We start from the raw sequence: 18,697 nt of genomic DNA on the forward strand, positions 1-18,697 counted from the left end.
ATCAGTCAAATTATAATTGGAATGCCTGCAAATCAAGAACCAAATAACGGGTTAGAAAGAATTGTATTCGGTTCTTTATTGATTGCATGCATTGTTTACACAGGTTTCATCTATTCAGTAATTTTGGACATTAATCTACAGACGGCACCTGAAATTTCGACTTTGGAAGAATTAGCTGAATCGTCTTTAATACTGCCAATGGATCTGTTTACTTGCATTCAAATAAACAAATTAAATAACGATTCTGTTGTTAAAAAGCTATTACCTAAAGCTTCAAGATTCAAAAGAAAGGAATATCTGATGAGTGGGAAACACTGCTTAGAATATTTGTCAAGATTTAAAAACATAAGCTGTATTATTCCTGATGCTGAAAATCAAGTTAATGCATATGCATCATCGAGAGGAGAAGAGTTTAATGTTAAAATATTGTCAGAAATTGTTGCCTATCATTTTTACCTCTGGAAATCGATGACAAATGAACCTTTCACAGATTTTTACAATAAAATAATTCAAAGAGCCACAGATTTTGGATTGTTTAATTCAGCTTATTCTGTAAATAGCGCACTGCCTGGAAAAATATCACCGCCAGAAGAGATTAAAAAGGAAAAACTATTTTTCATAATATCTTATGTATTAGGCATTGGATACTCCATTTCAATAATCAGCTTTCTATTTGAAATATTGACAGGAAATTTTAGTAACAGAGTGTATAACTTATATGCTAGATTCAGATTAGAAAATTGAAGAAACACATTTTTTGTGATTTTTGTGATTAGTGTTTTAGTGAAATTAATTTCTGTAGTATTTTTACAATAACAGAATTTTCACAGGATAGTAAAGTAAGAAAATTTTATCCAAAGTATTAAAAAAGTATCAAATTATTGAAAATTATGTAAGAGAATGATTAGCGTGAGGACTATTTAGAATAGGAAAGGGTCTCAATTACGAACGTCCCGAGTCGAAATTTAAAGTAGATTTAAGACCTAATAAGGAGTATTTAGTTTTGCTTTACTACTATTAAAACCTATAAATTCGACTTAAAGGCTTTTAAGTTGTTCTAAGATCGATTTTAGTAATCTTAGGCACTATGACAAAATTCTTTAAAAATCTGTAGGTTCGTCTTAGTACTTATTACATGGATTTTAATACTCTTAGACACCATGACTCCAAATTACAGTTGCTATAGTCCTAGTTAGGGCCTGCCAAGACCGATCTATTTAATGCCACATATACCAAAAATTGAAAGAAGTTCCCATTAACACCTGATAAGACCTTCTTGTTCAACTTTGAAATATTTGTTTGCTTCATGTCGAACTTAGAAATATTTTCTATTTTTTTGTATTTTTAAAGTAGATGGCCAACACTTCAAATAATTTTAAGAACAAATTTTGTAATACATAAATGTTTTATTTATTAATTTAATTTTATTAATCTAATGTGTCCATAAGAACATATTTAGTTTTATGAATTAAAATGTGATATATTGTATCATTTAATGACTAAAATTTAATATTAAAAAAAAATTTAGCTTTGACATTAAATTAATGAAAGAATAAATTTCATGTATAAAAAATTCTTTGTTAGTAATATAATAATATTTTATTATTATATTTTGAATTTTCAATTGTAACTTATTGTATAAAAGGAATTACTTTTTGTTTAAATAAATTTATAATATTTGACCTGAAGAATTTCCATTGTTATCATTATATTCCTGACCATCCATTTTAATTATGAATTTTCTTTCTGAAATTAAAAAACTCTATAAGTGTATACTTACAGATACAATTTTTAGAAATAATAAATTATTTTTTACCTATTTTTGTATTTAAATAATTGAATTCTCGCACAACTTTTTGATAAGAATTAATTTGAAAAAGAATTTTAATTCAAATTTTAGAAAATATTTCAAGAATTGAACGAATTGCAGTTTTAATCTTCTATATATTAATAATCATTGTATTCCGGAAATCTGTTTGTAGCTCTTGAAGTTAGTTGTTGTTTATCTTTTTTTGTTTCCTAACTTTTTAAATAATTTTTCTTTTCAAAAATTTTCAACTAGCAAAACTATACGCGCGCGTGAAATTTTCATTACCATCGTTACTTTACAATATTTTCTTTTTGAAATTTAATAAAAATTCTTCATTTTTTAAAGAAATATAACTTTTCTAACAGTTTTTCTGTTAAATTTTTATTAAAAAATTGTTTAATTTAATTATTCGAACTACTCTTTTTATAGAAATAGCCAAGATATTTCTAACAACTTACACGTAAGATATTTTTGATTAAAAAATTGAACTTTCAAGTTCCACTGGAACAATCCTGATTAGAAGTTTATTTCTAAATTTTTTTAAAATTCAATTATATTTTCCGAATTTTTAATGAGAATTTTAAAATAATTTTTAAAAGGAAACAAATAAAATTCATTAAAATACAAAATTTATTTAAATGAAATTTAACAAAATTTTCAAATGTTTCAATTATTTTACAATTATTTTTGAGAATTCAAGTATATCTTCAAAAGGTTGTAATTACTATTTTTCAAAAACCTAATTTACTATTCAGAATAATTATTTATAATTTAAATTCTTTTTTAAATTAACTCTTATTATTAGAATTCAAGTATCGAGAATTCAATTATTGAAATAAAAAAATTAATAATTCATAAAATAATTATTTATTTCTAAAAATTGCAACAATAATTCTTTCAAAATTCAATTTGTTTTTTTAAAATTTTTAAATAAAATTATTCAAAACTTGAAAATTTTTTATAGAAAAATAACGTAATTAATAATTTTTTTAAACAAAAATTTTAATATTTTTATTCTCTTCGGTAATTGAATTCTAGTAGAATTTTTTTAATAAAAATTGATTATAAAATGGATTTCAGTTAAAATTTTAGATTATAATTGAATATTAAAAGCGTTAGAGCATTTTAGTTAAAAACACCAAAAAAAAAATTTTAATTAGAAATGAAAAGTTACAAATTTTTGCAGAAATTCAATTATTTTCAAGAGTGGTAATAATATTATTCGCAAAAATTAAATATTGTTTAAAAATAATAAAATTCGTCTTAGGGATTAAATTATTTTCACAAATAATAAAACTCATCGCTGAATTTCAATATCATTTTTAATACAATTTTAATCAAATTTTTCGAAAATTGTAATTATTCTTAAAAATTTTATTAAAATTCGTCGAAAGAATTAAATTATTTAAAAATTTGTTTATAAAATACTTTATGGGAATTGAATTTTAAGAAACATTCAATTATTTAGTTTTACATTTAAATAATTGAATTCTAGTAGAATTTTTTAATAAAAATGATTTTAAAATTGAATTTTAGTTAAAATTTTAGATAATAATTGAATATTAAAAGCAAGTAGCGTGAATTTTTAGAAATAATTGAATTTTGAAATTAATTTTTTTTTAAAATTTTAATTGAATTTTCTATATTATTTTAAATTTTTATTTGAAGAATTTACGAATAATTTAAATTTCGTAAAATTGAATATTGTAAACAAATAGATTTGAAAATTCGCAAAATATTTTTTCGAAAATTATTAAAATTAATCGATTTAATGAAGAATTTTTGTTAAAAATTCTTGAAAATAATAATTGAATTGATTTTAACACTCTGTCTTGTTTTATAGTTATGAAAAATTTAATTTGTTTTAAGTAAAATGTTCTCTTATTTGACTCGGACTGGTTATATTTTTGTCAGTAGTTGGTCCGTAATTTTTCATTTTTGGTCCATAAAGTTCGTATTTTTAAATACTGTCACTGTTTCGAGCCCTGTTCATGTTTTATTAAAATAAATCGTAAAAAATGTATTTTTTGAAAATAAATCTTTCTGCTTGAGGTGCAAGGTTCACTTGATCAAAATGATTTTATCAACATTATCTGAAGAATATTTATGTAAATAAAATGATGAACTTACCGACTTTAATGGGACTGGTACCAGCGTTTCCTGGAGAGCCTGGTGGTGGACCGGGTGAGGAGCCAGTTTTCTTATATAATAAAGAATTAAAGAAACTTGCTAAGACTCCTTCACCCGATGGAGTATTTCCGGCTCCTTTCGAATCCAACTTTTTATTGGGAGAAGCCACCTATATTATTAATACCGAATATATGTAAGATCACGATTTTTTTTAATTTTGGCCATTCCACATAAAATAAAGCATGCTTTCGAATGATGATGAGGATGCTTTCATCTAAAACATTCATCTTTTTTATCTTCATCAAAATTTATCCTTTGTATTATCATTTTTCATTTTTAATCATTTCAAAATAACTCGATTTTCCCGTTTGCCAATGAATCATATATTTTGAATCTAAAGAAATTTGAATTTATTTTTTATTTTAAATAAAAAGTTAAGTTTTCGCTAAATTATTATTATTATATTATTATTATTTTTATTCTTATTATTCTTATTTTTATTCTTATAATTCTTATTATTATTTTATTATTTAGTAATTTCCATAAAATTATTTTTTACAATTTTCTAAGTTTTATATATTTTTTTATCAAAGTTTTTTTGCCATTAAAAACTTTTGAAAATCCATTCGATGGATTATTTGGAATCATGAAAGAAATGTTTAAAAAAATCGACAATGAAAAATAATCAAAATTACAAGGGAAGTTCAAATTATCATTTTTTCAAAAATTCACGTTTTGTTTAAAAAAAGTGTGAAGTGATTAATTGTTTTATAATTTAAATACTTAAAATTGTTAGAAAAGAAATTGATCGCCTAAAATTGATTACTAAAATTTTAAATTGGTTAAAATTTCATTGGTTTCTCTTCTCAAATAATAATAGTAATATTATAAAAATATAAATAATATTAACAAATAATAATAATATTAACAAACAAAATATTAATGAAAATAATATTAAAAAATAAATAACCAGAATCTAATTACATTCTATTTGTAATGTCTTTTTGGTAATTAATCATTTTAACAGTTTTAGAAGAGATTTTCCATTTTCCAGAAAGTATCTGCACCAAAAATTAAATTTTGGTAATAAAACTTTGTATTGTTAGTGGTTAAAAACGTTAAATGTAAATTTTTTTTACATTTGATTAACATTAGTTAATTTTAAATTTATTTTCAGAGATTTTTAACTCCAGTAATTATTCTATTTCAATGCAATTTTATAACTTCAATTTGATTATAAAAGTAAACAAAAATCTGAATGTAAATTAAAAATTTTATTTTCATTTCAGGGTTGCCACAAATATTTAATTTTATTTTTCCCAGACTTTTCCCTGATTTCCAGACAAAATTCTCACTTTTCCCTGACCCTAAAAAATATTCTGATTCACTCTAAAAATTATTAGATACTCAAAAAAATGTTCTATTACATTTATTTACAAATTTCATAAATTGTAAAATTATTCAAAAACATCAATAACTTCTTTTTTAAATAAAATTAATATTTAATCATTATTATTTTTCCGTAGAAATTAAAATTCTTCAAAACATTTAAATTCAAGTCTTTTTAAAATTCAACAATTTATAAGAATGTTATTACAAAATATAAAGAAGGCGATCACTCCCAGTCGAAGACTCGGAGATCACCTTCTTCATGTTTTGTTATAATTTCAATTACCACGAAATTTAAAAAAAAAAATATTTAATTATTTACAAAAATCCTAATAAAATCCTTCGCAAGAATTCAATTATTTTTAAAAGTAGTAAATTTTCTCAAAAAAATTCAATTATTTGAAAAAATTGTAATAAAATTCATTGCAATAATTCAATTATTTTCATAAATAATAAATCGATTATTCGGTAATTCATTTTTTAATTGAATTCTCATAATGAATTTTATCAACAAATTTTTAAATAATTGAATTCTTTTGGCAAATTTTAATAAAATTTTTAAGAATAATTACATTTTTCGAGGAATTGTATCAAAAATTAATTAAAATCCTGCGATAAGTTTTATTATTTATGAAAATAATTAAAAATTTTTACAAAAATGTTATTAAAATTTTTCTAAAATAATTGAATTTCGGTGAAGAATTTTATTATTTATAAAAATAATTGAATACTTGAAAAGAACTTTGTTAAATTTTTTTTAAATAATTGAATTCATGCGACGAATTTTATAAAAATCTTTTTATAAAATTGATATTTTTCGAAAAATTGTATGAAATTTTGTATATTAAATAATTGAACTCATATGTGAAAATTTTATTATTTATGAAAATAATTGAATTATTTCAAAAGAAATTTATTAAAAATTTTTATAAATTATTGAATTTCTGTAAAATTTTAACAAGAATTTTATTCAAGTTTTTAAAAATAATTGAATTTTGAAGAAGAATTTTATTATTTATAAAGATAATTGAAATGCTGACGAGAATTTTTTTTAATTTTTGAATATAATTGAATTTCTGCGAAAAATTTTATGACTTTTGAAAATAATTGAATTTCTGGGATTATTTGTAACTTTTCCAAAATTCAATTTTTTTAGCATTTTTAACTAAAATTCTTTTATTAATCTAGTATTTATGAAAATTGTAAAAATGATTCATTAAATAATTTATAAGTAATAATTTAATGATAGTTCTTGTAAAATTAAGTTATTTAAAAAGAAATTATTGTCTGAAATAGAAAAAATTCAAGGTTTTGTATTAAAATTCGTGGTAATTTAATAGTGTACGAGGCAAACAAAAAAAAACATCAAAATTCAGAGTTTTGTTATGAATTTTTAAAATTCCATTTTTTACAGTACTTTTACTAAAAATCCCTGACCAATTTTACTTTCCCTGACCTGTGACAACTCAGAATTTTAAAAACTTGAATTTCAACTTCAGTTTAGTTATGATTTTATGAGTTTAGAAATGAGACAAAAGTCTTTAAAAAAAACAAACTACCAGGAAATATTGTAAATATGAAACAATTGTTAAACTTGCATTTGCAGAAGGTACTTAAATAATTCTTAATTAAAAAAGCCTTTGAAATTCTCGACAGATAATTAAATTGTAAATAAAAAATGAGCTATTATACGAATGAAGTTAATCTTGCATAAGAACTTGCCATTAGAAACATTAAGGATTTTACAAACATATATATACAAAACACTGAATGAAAACACAATAATGAAGACACATTTTCAGCGGGGGCGGGGGTTTTATAGAGGGGGCTGGAGATTTAATTAAAATTGTAATTAAGGTACCAGACGTTTAAAAGGAGTTTTAGTTACGATTAAAAGGTCGTTAAATATATCACAAGCGGGCTATGGAAAAATGGATATACACGTCATTAGCTTGCCGTACGAGCACAAAAAAACAATTAGACAGCGCCAAATCAAAAACGATGATATTCGTTAGGCACAAATGTCGAAAACATGCTTTAATTATAATGGATATGACCTGAACGATTGGTCCTATGCTTGCCTGGTTCCTCGTCGTTGGCGATCGTGTTGGATCTTTCATTCCAGACAAAGCTGCTTGTTGCTTCGCCAAAAACACTTGTTCATCTTCGGCTTGAATTTCCACCTCTCGCGTTACGCACTGAAAATTAAATTTCACCTTTTTATTAATCTATTTTTATTTTTATTCATGTTTGACACAAAAATTTAATTTTCTTTTCCCCTGATTTTTAGATAAAATTTTCACTTTCTTTAAATCAATTATCTTCTCTATATTAATAAATTAGTTGTTTGCTACTTTGTTTTCTAACTGTTTTTAATAATTCTTCTTTTTAAATCTTTTCAATTTTAAAATTATTGCATTGAAAATCATCAAATTGTTGCAAAGAATTTTATCAAAAAATTTAACAATAATAGAATTCCATCGAAGAATTTTATTATTTAGGAAAATAATTCAATTCTCTTGAAGAATTTTATTAAAGTTTTTTAAATAATTGAATTTTGCAAAGAATTTTATCAAAAAATTTGATAACAATAGAATTTCTTCAAAGAATTTTATTATTTAGGAAAATAATTGAATTCACTTGAAGAATTTTATTAAAGTTTTCGAAAATAATTGAATTGTTTCGTGAAATTTTATTAAAATTGTATTAAAAATAATTGAATTTCTGCAAAGAATTTTACTATTTATAAATAAAATTGAATTGTTTCGAAGGGTTTATTAAAATTTTAGAAAATAATTGAATTTTTTCGAAAAATGTTATTAAAATTTTTTTAAAATATTGAATTCTTCCATGAAATTTTATTAAAATTGTATTAAAAATAATTGAATTTTTTCAAAAAATTTTACTGTTTATAAATATAATTGAATTGTTTCGAAGGATTTATTGAAATTTTAGAAAATAATTGAACTCTACTGAAATATTTTATAACGAATTAAGAAAATAATTGAATTCTTTCCTAAAATGTTTTCAAAAATAATTGAATTTTTGCAAAGAATTTTACTATTTATAAAATTAATTGAATTTTTCGAAAAATATTATTAAAAATTTTTTTTAAATTAAATTTTTTCATGAAATCTTATTAAAATTGTATTTATTAAAAATCATTGAGTTTTTGCAAAGAATTTTTACTAATAAAATTTTTGAAATTAATAAACAAGAATAATTAATTAGTAAATTAGATAATAATTGAATTTAAAGTTCAATTATTTCTAAAAATTCGACACTTTTAATATTCAATTATTATTTAAAATTTTAGCTGAAATTAATTTTTAAATCAATTTTTAATAGAAAATTCTACGAGAATTCAATTATTTAAATACAAAAATAAATAATATTTTATTGAATAATTGAAAGTTTTTTAAAATTGAATTCTGCAATGAGTATAAAACTCGAAAAATTCCTAAAAAGAATTTTATAATTTAGTAAAATGATTGAATCCTTGCAAAAAATTTTTTTATGTATAAAAATAATTGAATTATTGCAAAGAAATTTTTAAAAAATTTGTAAATTTCTTTTATAATTTTGAATCTGAAAGAATTGAATTCTTATAAAGAAATTTATCCAAATTTTTAAAAATAATTCAATTTCTTGCGAAAAATGAAATTTTTTGTAAGTTTATTTAATTACATTCTTTTTAAAGAGATATACTGAAATTTTTCAAAATAAAAAAACTTTTGTAAAGAATTTTCTAAAAATTCTTAAAAATAATTAAATTCCTGTTAAAAATTATATAAATTAAAAAGATAATTTGATTTATGCGAAGAATTTGAATAAAATTTTCGAAAATATTTGAATTTTTCTGTAGGAATTTATTGAAAATTGTATTGAAAATATTTCAATTCTCATAAAGAATTTAATCAAAATTTTTAAAAATAATCTAATTAATGCAAAGAAAATAAAAGAAATTTGTAAATAATTATATTTCTGTGAAATTTTATTTAAAATGGTAGATATTGAAAATTATTGAATTGAGGAAGATTTTTGGAAATATTTGTATATTCTCCAAAATTCAATAATTATCTTTAGTGTATTTAATTAAAAATTCTTCTATAATTCTATTACTTTTAATAATTAATTAAATATATATATTAAAAAATTTAACCAATTTCAGAAAAGTTTGTATTATTAAATTTTTTTAAAAACCTAAGTACTTTAAAATTTTTAATTAAATTCATTGAAAATTGAATTAATTTTTAAATTAAAGCCTTTTGAAGTTGATTTATTTATGGAAATTGTAAACGAAACTCTTTTAAAATTCAATTAATTTTGAAATATTTAAGTATAATTATTCATTAAATAGTTTATAAGTAATAATTTTATGATAGTTTCTCAAGAATTAAGTTATTTTCCTGACCTGTGGTATCCCTGTTATTCTGTATATAATTTTTTAAAAATATATTTAAAAAAGTACAGACTAAACTGAAAATAATTTGTAATGAAATAGAAAAATATACCAAAATTTTTCCCTTTTTCACTTCCTTCAAAACGAAGAATTTTCATTACTAAAAACAACTCTGTACCTCAACATATTAACATATTGAGAAAATATGTAAAGTATTGAAAAGTTTGTCGTACTTTTCTATTTGTAGGTGGTTGTACGATAACATTTCGATAATAATCTTCCGGCTTCATAGACTGCAGATTTTCATGAAGAATACTGATTTTCTTCAAGTTATCCCAACCCGCAGGTCTGCGAAAAGAACAAAATAAATTTGTGTCAGAATTTTTCAAACGGGCAAAAAAAAATTTAATTTTCAACATTCAATAATTTTGCTTGTAGTTTCTAAAAATTAAATTCATTTTAATTTAGATTAAATAATTATTCTACTCTTAATGTGATCAAAATAAATTTCTAAAATTTTTGAATCAAACAAAACTTTTTGTCAAAGTTATTAACATTTAAAAGTTTTTAGTTGGTTAAAAAACAAATTTCTCGAGATCCTGTTGACCAATTTAAAAATAAAAAAGGATTATTTTGTTCTGAAATATATTATAAAAATAATTTTAGTTTTAAAGAATTCTTAATTATTCAGATCAATTTATTTTTGAATATTTTTTAAATATCAACTCTAGTGATTGTAGGTTAGAAAAGAAATTATTTAACATGAAAAATCTTACATAAGCACGGCATCTTTTTCAACGACCAATGCAGGCGTTCTAAATGGTAAGGAGTAGATTCTGTGCGTAAGATATTTGTAAAGTAAATCACAATTTTTGTCTTCCTTCGCTGATGTATAAAATAAACCAGCACCGTATTGCAGACAAAATCTTCTAATCCACTGTTGCATAAAATCAAAATGTTCGTCCCTAGAAAAAGAAGAAAATATTTATTTGTATATTTTGCTAAAATTTTATTAGATTATTATATTTACAGTCATCCGCCTCGGCTTCTAGTCGACAAAAATTATAAAAAATGGCGAAAAAGTCGTTTGATTTATTCAGTGTTGTCACAAAAAAATTAGGTTTGTATTTCCCTGACCTTTCACTAATTTCTAAATTCAATTATTCAAAACTTCAATAATTTTTGTTACATCAATATTTAAATATTTATTATTTATTTTTCCACAGGAATTAAAATTTAATTTATTTGCAAATATTAACAACTCTAACTCTTCCAGAAATTAAATTGTTTTCTAAAATTCTTCCCTGAATCAATCAATCTCTCAATCAATTTTTAATAATTTTTCGAAAGTTCTTCAATAATTAAATTATTTAATGAAAAAGATTAAAATTTTTATAATAATTTTGTTCATGGTTTTTTAAAAAGTTTTTAAGGTAAATTATTGAAAATATGAAACCAATAATATTTAAAATAATAGATTTGTAACAATTTCTTTAAACCAATTTTTTAGAAACATTTCCAAAAAATGAAAATTATTTTAATTTAGTAACTTTTTTAAAAAATAATTGAATTTTTGAAAAATACCTACTAAAAAGTTAATTTTTTGAAGAATTTTAATAAATATTTTAAAAATGATTGATTATTCTCAAAACTTTAATGATAATAATTTTAAAGAATTAGATGTATTGGAAAAATTTTAATTTAAAATTTCTAGCATTTATTTAAATGTTCAAAAATATACAATTGAATATAATTGAATTATAAAAATTATAATGAACAATTTGTAAGAATTTATTTAAAAAAAATTAATGTAATTTTTAAACCTACTTTTCATTAATTTTCAAAACTCCATTTTAACATTTTTAATTAAATTCTTTGAGAACTGAATCGTTTTCAAAATTTGTAATTTAAATTCTTCTAAATTTAGTTTGTGTAAATTTTAATATTATATATATATATATATTTTAAAAAATAAAATATTTATTAATAAAAGTTTACACAATTTCAATTATTTAAAAACTTGTTAATAGTATATTTGAAAAATTTAATTTTTTTAAAAATATTATTCAAAAATAATTTTTGAAAGATTTGATTATAGTTATTATTCTCACTATAAGAAATGGATTAAGTTGCATTTCATATTAAAAAAATTGCATTGTGAAGAAATATATTTAATAAAATATATTTGGAAGAAAAGTCGTATTTTTATAAATAAGTCAATTAAGGTCATATTTTTTGAAAACAGTTGAAAAAGGTCCAAAAAGTCATACTTTCCGATGACTGTATTTAATATTATATTTATTACGTATAGAAAATATTTTGAAGTGAAATCAAATAGCTTTAATTCAAATAACTTAATTTTAAAATTTTTTCTTCCATACGTAGGTATAATAATATGAATAAATTCAATCAATTTTAAAAGATAGTAAAGTAAATAAGACGCTCGCATTTATTTTCTTTTTTTGACATTTTAGAGGCTTCATTCGTCACCACCACCACCATCATCATCATCATCATATCAAAAGACAAAAATGATAAAAATTAATATATTTAAACTGATATTCACCTAATTAAAAATTAGTTACGTAATCATTTACGTACATACTCAGTCTGCAAATATAATAAAATGAACGAATCAAAAATTGAAATTTTTAAATTAAAAGTCGCGAACATGATAATTGTAATTGATTAGACAAAGTGAGTTAGTAGGTGATAATTTTCACATTATATGAACGTAAAGCAGAGTAATTTAAAAAAAATTCAATTAAACTTTTTCAAAAAAAAATTAATTTTACAGAATTGTCAGTTAAAAGTAGGAAAAAATCAAATTTTCAAAGATTTTACAGGGTGTCCAGCGATTCTTTAAAAAAAAAATTCAAGGACTTTTCAAGGTTTTCAAGGTCTATTTTTAGGGTACTAATTTTCAAAATATTTTTTATTTATAATCTAGTATAATAGTGTATTTCAAGTAAATTTTTACTTACTGTCTAAATTTGAATTATTAAAAATGATTACTAATTTGAATTAGCGATTGACTTTTTACTTCTTAATTAGTAATAAATAATCATTTCTATTAATGTTTTTCGTAAAATTTACTAATTAAAAAGTAAAAAGTCAATCACTAATTCAAATTAGTAAACATTTTTACTAATTCAAATTTAGAGAGTACTTATAAACAATTTTATAATTTCTACATACAACAGTTATTCATAAATAACTTTAAATACAATTATTTATTGATAAAATATTAAAAACATAAAGAACATCGTTTTAAGAAACATCAATCAAAATTTTTTTTAAATAATTAAATTCTTTTGAGAATTTCTATTAAAATAATTGATATACAAATTATTGAATTAAGAAAAATTTTTGAAAATAATTGAAATTTTGCAATGAATTTTATTAAAATTTTTGAAAATAATTGAATTTTATTACTATTGAAAATAATTGAATTACAGCGAAGAATTTAATGGCAAATTTTAAAATAATTGATTGATTAAAATCTGATTAAAACAATTTTTGGAAATAATTGAAATTTTGCAATGAATTTTATTAAAATTTTTGAAAATATTTGAATTCTTGTGGTGAATATTGTTATTTATGAAAATAATAAATTGTATTTTGCAAAGAATTTTATTAAAGTTCCTGAATATAATTGAATTTCGGCTAAGAATTTTTATATTTATAAAGATAATTGAAATATTAAAGAGATTTCAACTTAAAACATCAAGGAAATTAATCTCATTTTTAAGAATTTTAATTTTTCAAGGTTTTGTCATAAAATTCAAGGTGTTTTCGAGGTTTTCAAGAAGAAAAAAAAATTCAAGTACTTTTCATGGTTTTTAAGGTTTTCAAGGTAGCTGGACACCCTGTTTTAATTTGAAACCTTTTTAAATTTTAATTATTTCTAAAAATGCATGCAATAATGCTTCTAATATTCAATTATTTATAAATGATCTTAAAATTTAACTAAATTTCATTTTCAAATCAATTTGTTAAGAAAATTCTATACGAGAATTCAATTATTTAAATAAAAAATAATTTATTGAATAATTGAATGTTTCTTAAAATTGAATTCTCATACAGAATTTTATTAACAAATTTTTAAATAATTCAATTCTTTCAACGAATTTTTATAAAAATTTTATAAAATTTCGAGGAATTATTTTTTATTTAAATAATTGAATTCTCGTAGAATTTTCAAAAAAAATTTGATTTAAAAATGAAATTTAGTTAAATTTTAAGATCATTTATAAATAATTGAATATTACAAGCATTATTGTATGCATTTTTAGAAATAATTGAAATTTAAAAAGGTTTTAAAGGTTCAATTGAAATTGAAAAAATTCAATTATTTTCAAAAGTAATAAAATTCTTCGCAGAAATTCAATTATGTTTACAAATTTTTTTAAATTCACGTAAAAATTTCTATTATTTTCAAAAGTAATATTATTCTTCTATGCAATTCAATTATTTTCAAAAATATTAATAAAATTATTTTGTCATATTTTATTAAAATAGTAGATATATTGAAAATCATTGAATTGAGGAAAATTTTTGAAAATAATTAAAATTTTGCCAAGAATTTTATTAAAATTTTTGAAAATAATTGAATTTCATAGAAGAATAATATTACTTTTGAAAATAATTGAAATTTTTACGTGAATTTAAAAAAATTTGTAAACATAATTGAATTTCTGCGAAAAATTTTATTACTTTTGAAAATAATTGAATTTTTTCAATCATTTGTAACTTCTCCAAAATTCAATTTTTTTTAGTGTTTTCAATTAAAATTTTTTTGTAAATCCATTATTTTTAATAATTAATTAAATATTTATTAAAAAAAATGTAACTAATTTCAGAAGAATTTGAATTATTAACAATTTCCAAAACGCCAAATTCTTTAAAATTTCTAATTATAAATTCATTCAAAATTGAAACTTTATTAAATTTAAATTGAAACCGTTGAAGTTGATCTATTTATAAATATTGTAAACGCAATTCTTTTAAAATTCGATTAATTTTGAAATATTTAAGTAAAATTACTCATTAATTTATTTTATGATAGTTGTTCAAGATTTAAGTTATTTAAAATGAAATTATTGTCAGAAATATAAAAAATTGAAGACTTCGTATTAGAATTCGTGGTAATTTCTTAATTACTTTATGAGGCAAACGAAAAAGACGAAAATTCAGAATTTTCTTATAAATTCTAAAAATTTAATTTTTTCCAGTACTTTTAATAAAAACTGACTTTTCTCTGACCAGTTATATTTTCCCTGACTTCATTGACCTGTGTCAATCCTGGTAAGACCGAAAGTAGAATTTTATGAGTGCAACAGATTTTATGTTTATTTACAATAATTTAGTTATTTTTGTAATTATTTCTCAATTCTTTTTTTAAAATAATTTCCGATTCACGAATGAATTACGTTTTTACTTTGAACAGCAGATCAGCTGGAGAATCACTGCAATTGAACTTACAAGCAATGCCAGTTGAATTCCAAATAACGTTTAAAACAACAAACCTGAAGTCATGTTCTTTCTCCAACGTAGACATGTAATCAGTCTTTGTAATGACAACAACAATGTCCAGTCCCAAATTAGTTGTGAGTACTCCTTCGGTAAGAGGTAAATTATCCGCACTTTCGTCGTCTAAATTTCGACTTGTGCGCCTCAGTGGACTTCCAGGATCAAGTTCATCGCCTGGTTCTGTGTATTCCTGCCAGTTTTTAACACCTGGAAGCAAGGAAAAAGAAATAATTAAAATATGTGGAAATGGAAAAGAAAAAATTAACATTAGCATATATTTACTTTGTTGTCTACAATGTTGCCAGACGTCATTCTCCAAATTTAGTTTATCAACATGATCGCCTAATAATTCAGCCCAAGCCTGTAATTGATCTAAAATGGCCCAAGGTGTTGTCATGGCAGCAACTAATATGACAAGAGTATTTGGAAATCGCTCTGCATTTAAAGCAAACCTCAAAAGATTTGCGTGTCCGGGATCTCCGTCCAAAACCCACACGGATAGTCGAGTTTGATCTGGAAAAGAGAACCATTTTATTACAACAGAGTCTCTCAGTTTAATAACAGTTGGGAAGTTAAATTGAATTCTATTCAATTTTCATTTGTTGAACGAAAATTAGAAATATTAGGAATTAAAATCCATCTTACCATCTCTGTAATCATCTCGAACGTCAATATACGCAAATTCTAGGCCTGAACCCTTTTTAGGATCTTCAACTCCTTGAAGTTTAGCGATAAGGGTAGTCTTCCCACTTTCATTGTCACCTGAAAATAAAAAAATTTTCTATTAGATTGTGTTTAAAGGTAGACAAAACTTCTTTTTTTAACTTTATAGCTTGTAGACTCAAATTAATTCAGAAAGTACTGACACAAACATATGTAACATATTTAAGGCACGAATGTCAAGTGTTTTTCTGTGATTGAAGGTAAGATTTTTAAACTCAAATTAGACTATTGAATATTACAGCAACAGAATTGAAATTTCTTTAATTGGAAAATTATTCGAAAACATCAATAACTTCTTTTTTAAATAAATTATTATTATTATCATCATTATTATTATTTTTCCGTAAGAATTAAAATTCTTTAAAACATTCAAATTTAATCCTTTTTGAAATTCAAAAACTTTTAATAATTAAAGATGCCAACTGATAAAATCATTATTCTATTTGAATTTTTCCAGAATTTCATAGTTTTAAATTTATTTTTCAATCATTATTCTACATTATAAGAATATTATTATTATTAATATTATTATTAAGAATATTATTCTTACTGTAACTTCTTCAAAATTATTTTCATCATTTTATTTCGATTATTATTTTCTGGAATTTGTTAACTAAAATTTCTCTTTAAATCAATTATTTTTAATAATTTTTGAAAACTTTCCTTGAAAATTTCCAAATCCGTTTGTTTACAACTCAGTTAATTATGAAATTTTGATTATTCGGAAATTCTTTATTCATCAAATAAAAACTTAAAATAATATAAAAAAATTCAATTAAACTTTTTCAAAAAAATTAATTCTACAGTATTGTTATAGTGAAAACTATGAACAATTAAAAAATTTTCAAAATTCAATTAATTCTAAAAATTTACTCTATAATACTTTTAATATTCAAATTATTATCAAAAATTTTAACTGAAATTCATTTTTAAATCAATTTCTATAAGAAAATTCTACGAGAATTTAATTATTTAAATACAAAAATAAATAATATTATGTTGAATAATTGAATATTTTTAAAATTTAATTTTCATAAAGAATATTATCAACAAATTTTGAAATGATTGACTTCCTTCGACGAATTTAAATAAAAAATTTTGAGAATAATTACATTTTTCGAGAAATTTGATTCAAATTTTATTAAAAATAATTGATATTCTGCAATGAGTATCAAATTCAAAAATTCCTAAAAAGAATTTTATTATTTATGAAAATAATTGAATCCCGGCAAAAAATTTTCTTACTTATAAAAATAATTGAAGTATTGCAAAGAAATTAATAAAAAATTTGTAAAATGTCAGGAAAAAAATTTTTGTCAGGGAAATTAAGAAAATTGAGGATTTTTTCTACTTTTTTTTTTTAAATTGCGACTTTTTCGACTTTTCTTCCAAACATTGCAACAAAATACAAGAACTTTTAGTACTTAAAAAAGTGCAACTTGTTTTGATTTTTATAATTCGAAAAATAACTATAAACAAATCTTTCAAAAATTGTTTGTGCATCATTTTTTAATATAATGAAATTTTTTAATTATTTCAATAATAAAACCTTTTTGAGTAGTTAAACTTTTGTAAAATTTAATTGCAAATATTTTATTTATTTCCAGTACTTATTTAAAATTTTTAAAAATTAATTTTTGAAGAATTTTAATTGCAAATTTTAAAAATAATTGAAATATCAAAAATTCTAATGAAAAATCTTTAAAGATAAATTTAAAAATGAAAATTAATGAAAATTAGCCTCTAATTTTTTAAAATTCAATATTTTGAATATTTTCAATTACATATTTTCGAAAATTCAAATACACACAAAAATAATAAAATTTTGAAAAAAACAAACAAATTCAAAATTTTTAATTAAAATTAAAAAAAAATTAGTTAGTTTTTTTTAAATTATACAATTTTTTTTAAGAAATTCAATTATTTTCGAAAAATTACATTAAAATATTTTTAAAAACTAATTATTAGAATTGTTTTATATAATAACTTTTTAAGATTCAATTATCTTCGAACAATATAAATAAAAATGTATGAAAATTTACTTTTTGGACTTATTAAAATTTTTGAGAAATCATGGTCCTGTTTGTAATTAAAATTCTTCAAAAATTTGATCATTTTTAGTTATATTTTTCAAAAATTCAATTATTTTTAAAAGATTTTATCAAATTTTAATTGTTCGGAATTTTTTCAAAATTGAAAAACTATTATATTTATATAATTACAATTATTATCAAAAATTGAGTTTTTGTATTAAAATAATTGAATTCTAGAAGAACTTTTGGGAAATTATTTAAATTAATTGATTCAGAGGTGAAGTTTAGTTGAAAATTGTAAAATATAGTTGGATTCAGGAAGGGTTATAAAATATTGTAACTTTTAGAAATTATTAAAATTTATAAATTTTACTCATTTTCCGTAATCATTCATATTTTCCTATAAAAAGAATTTTGTCAAGGCAACTAATTTTAATGTTAGTAAATTGTCAGGGAAATGTCAGGGAAATTGATAAACTGAAACTTGTGGCCACCCTGATTGAACTCCTGTGATTCCAATAAAGTTTAATTATAAACCAAATTGTTTTAAAAGTATTTAATTAAATTTTTTTAAAAAGAATTTTATTAAAATTTTTCAAAATAATAATATTTTTGTAAAGAATTTTATTTAAATTTTCGAAAATAATTGAATTTTTTTCTATAAAATTTAATTAAAAT

General features: G+C 20.8%; 1 protein-coding gene across 3 annotated transcripts in view; it reads right to left on the reverse strand.

Moving 5' to 3' along the window:
- Positions 1-18,697, reverse strand: part of LOC122503316 (cytoplasmic dynein 1 light intermediate chain 2) — a 48,636-nt gene that overhangs the window by 5,751 nt on the left and 24,188 nt on the right. The window contains exons 3-9 of one of the 3 annotated variants that reach the window (XM_043613808.1): positions 15,909-16,025; positions 15,546-15,776; positions 15,260-15,470; positions 10,508-10,696; positions 9,965-10,079; positions 7,411-7,527; positions 3,941-4,088 (exon numbers count right to left, since the gene is read on the reverse strand). In XM_043613808.1, coding sequence (XP_043469743.1) covers positions 3,941-4,088; positions 7,411-7,527; positions 9,965-10,079; positions 10,508-10,696; positions 15,260-15,470; positions 15,546-15,776; positions 15,909-16,025 — 1,128 coding nt within the window. Of the gene's footprint in view, positions 1-3,940; positions 4,110-7,386; positions 7,528-9,964; positions 10,080-10,507; positions 10,697-15,259; positions 15,471-15,545; positions 15,777-15,908; positions 16,026-18,697 lie in introns of all 3 variants that reach the window. The other 2 variants (XM_043613807.1, XM_043613806.1) reach the window with 2 other exon arrangements.

This window comes from Leptopilina heterotoma, unplaced genomic scaffold, assembly GCF_015476425.1.
Source record: "Leptopilina heterotoma isolate Lh14 unplaced genomic scaffold, ASM1547642v1 Lhet_26, whole genome shotgun sequence".
Taxonomy (NCBI): Eukaryota; Metazoa; Arthropoda; class Insecta; order Hymenoptera; family Figitidae; genus Leptopilina; species Leptopilina heterotoma.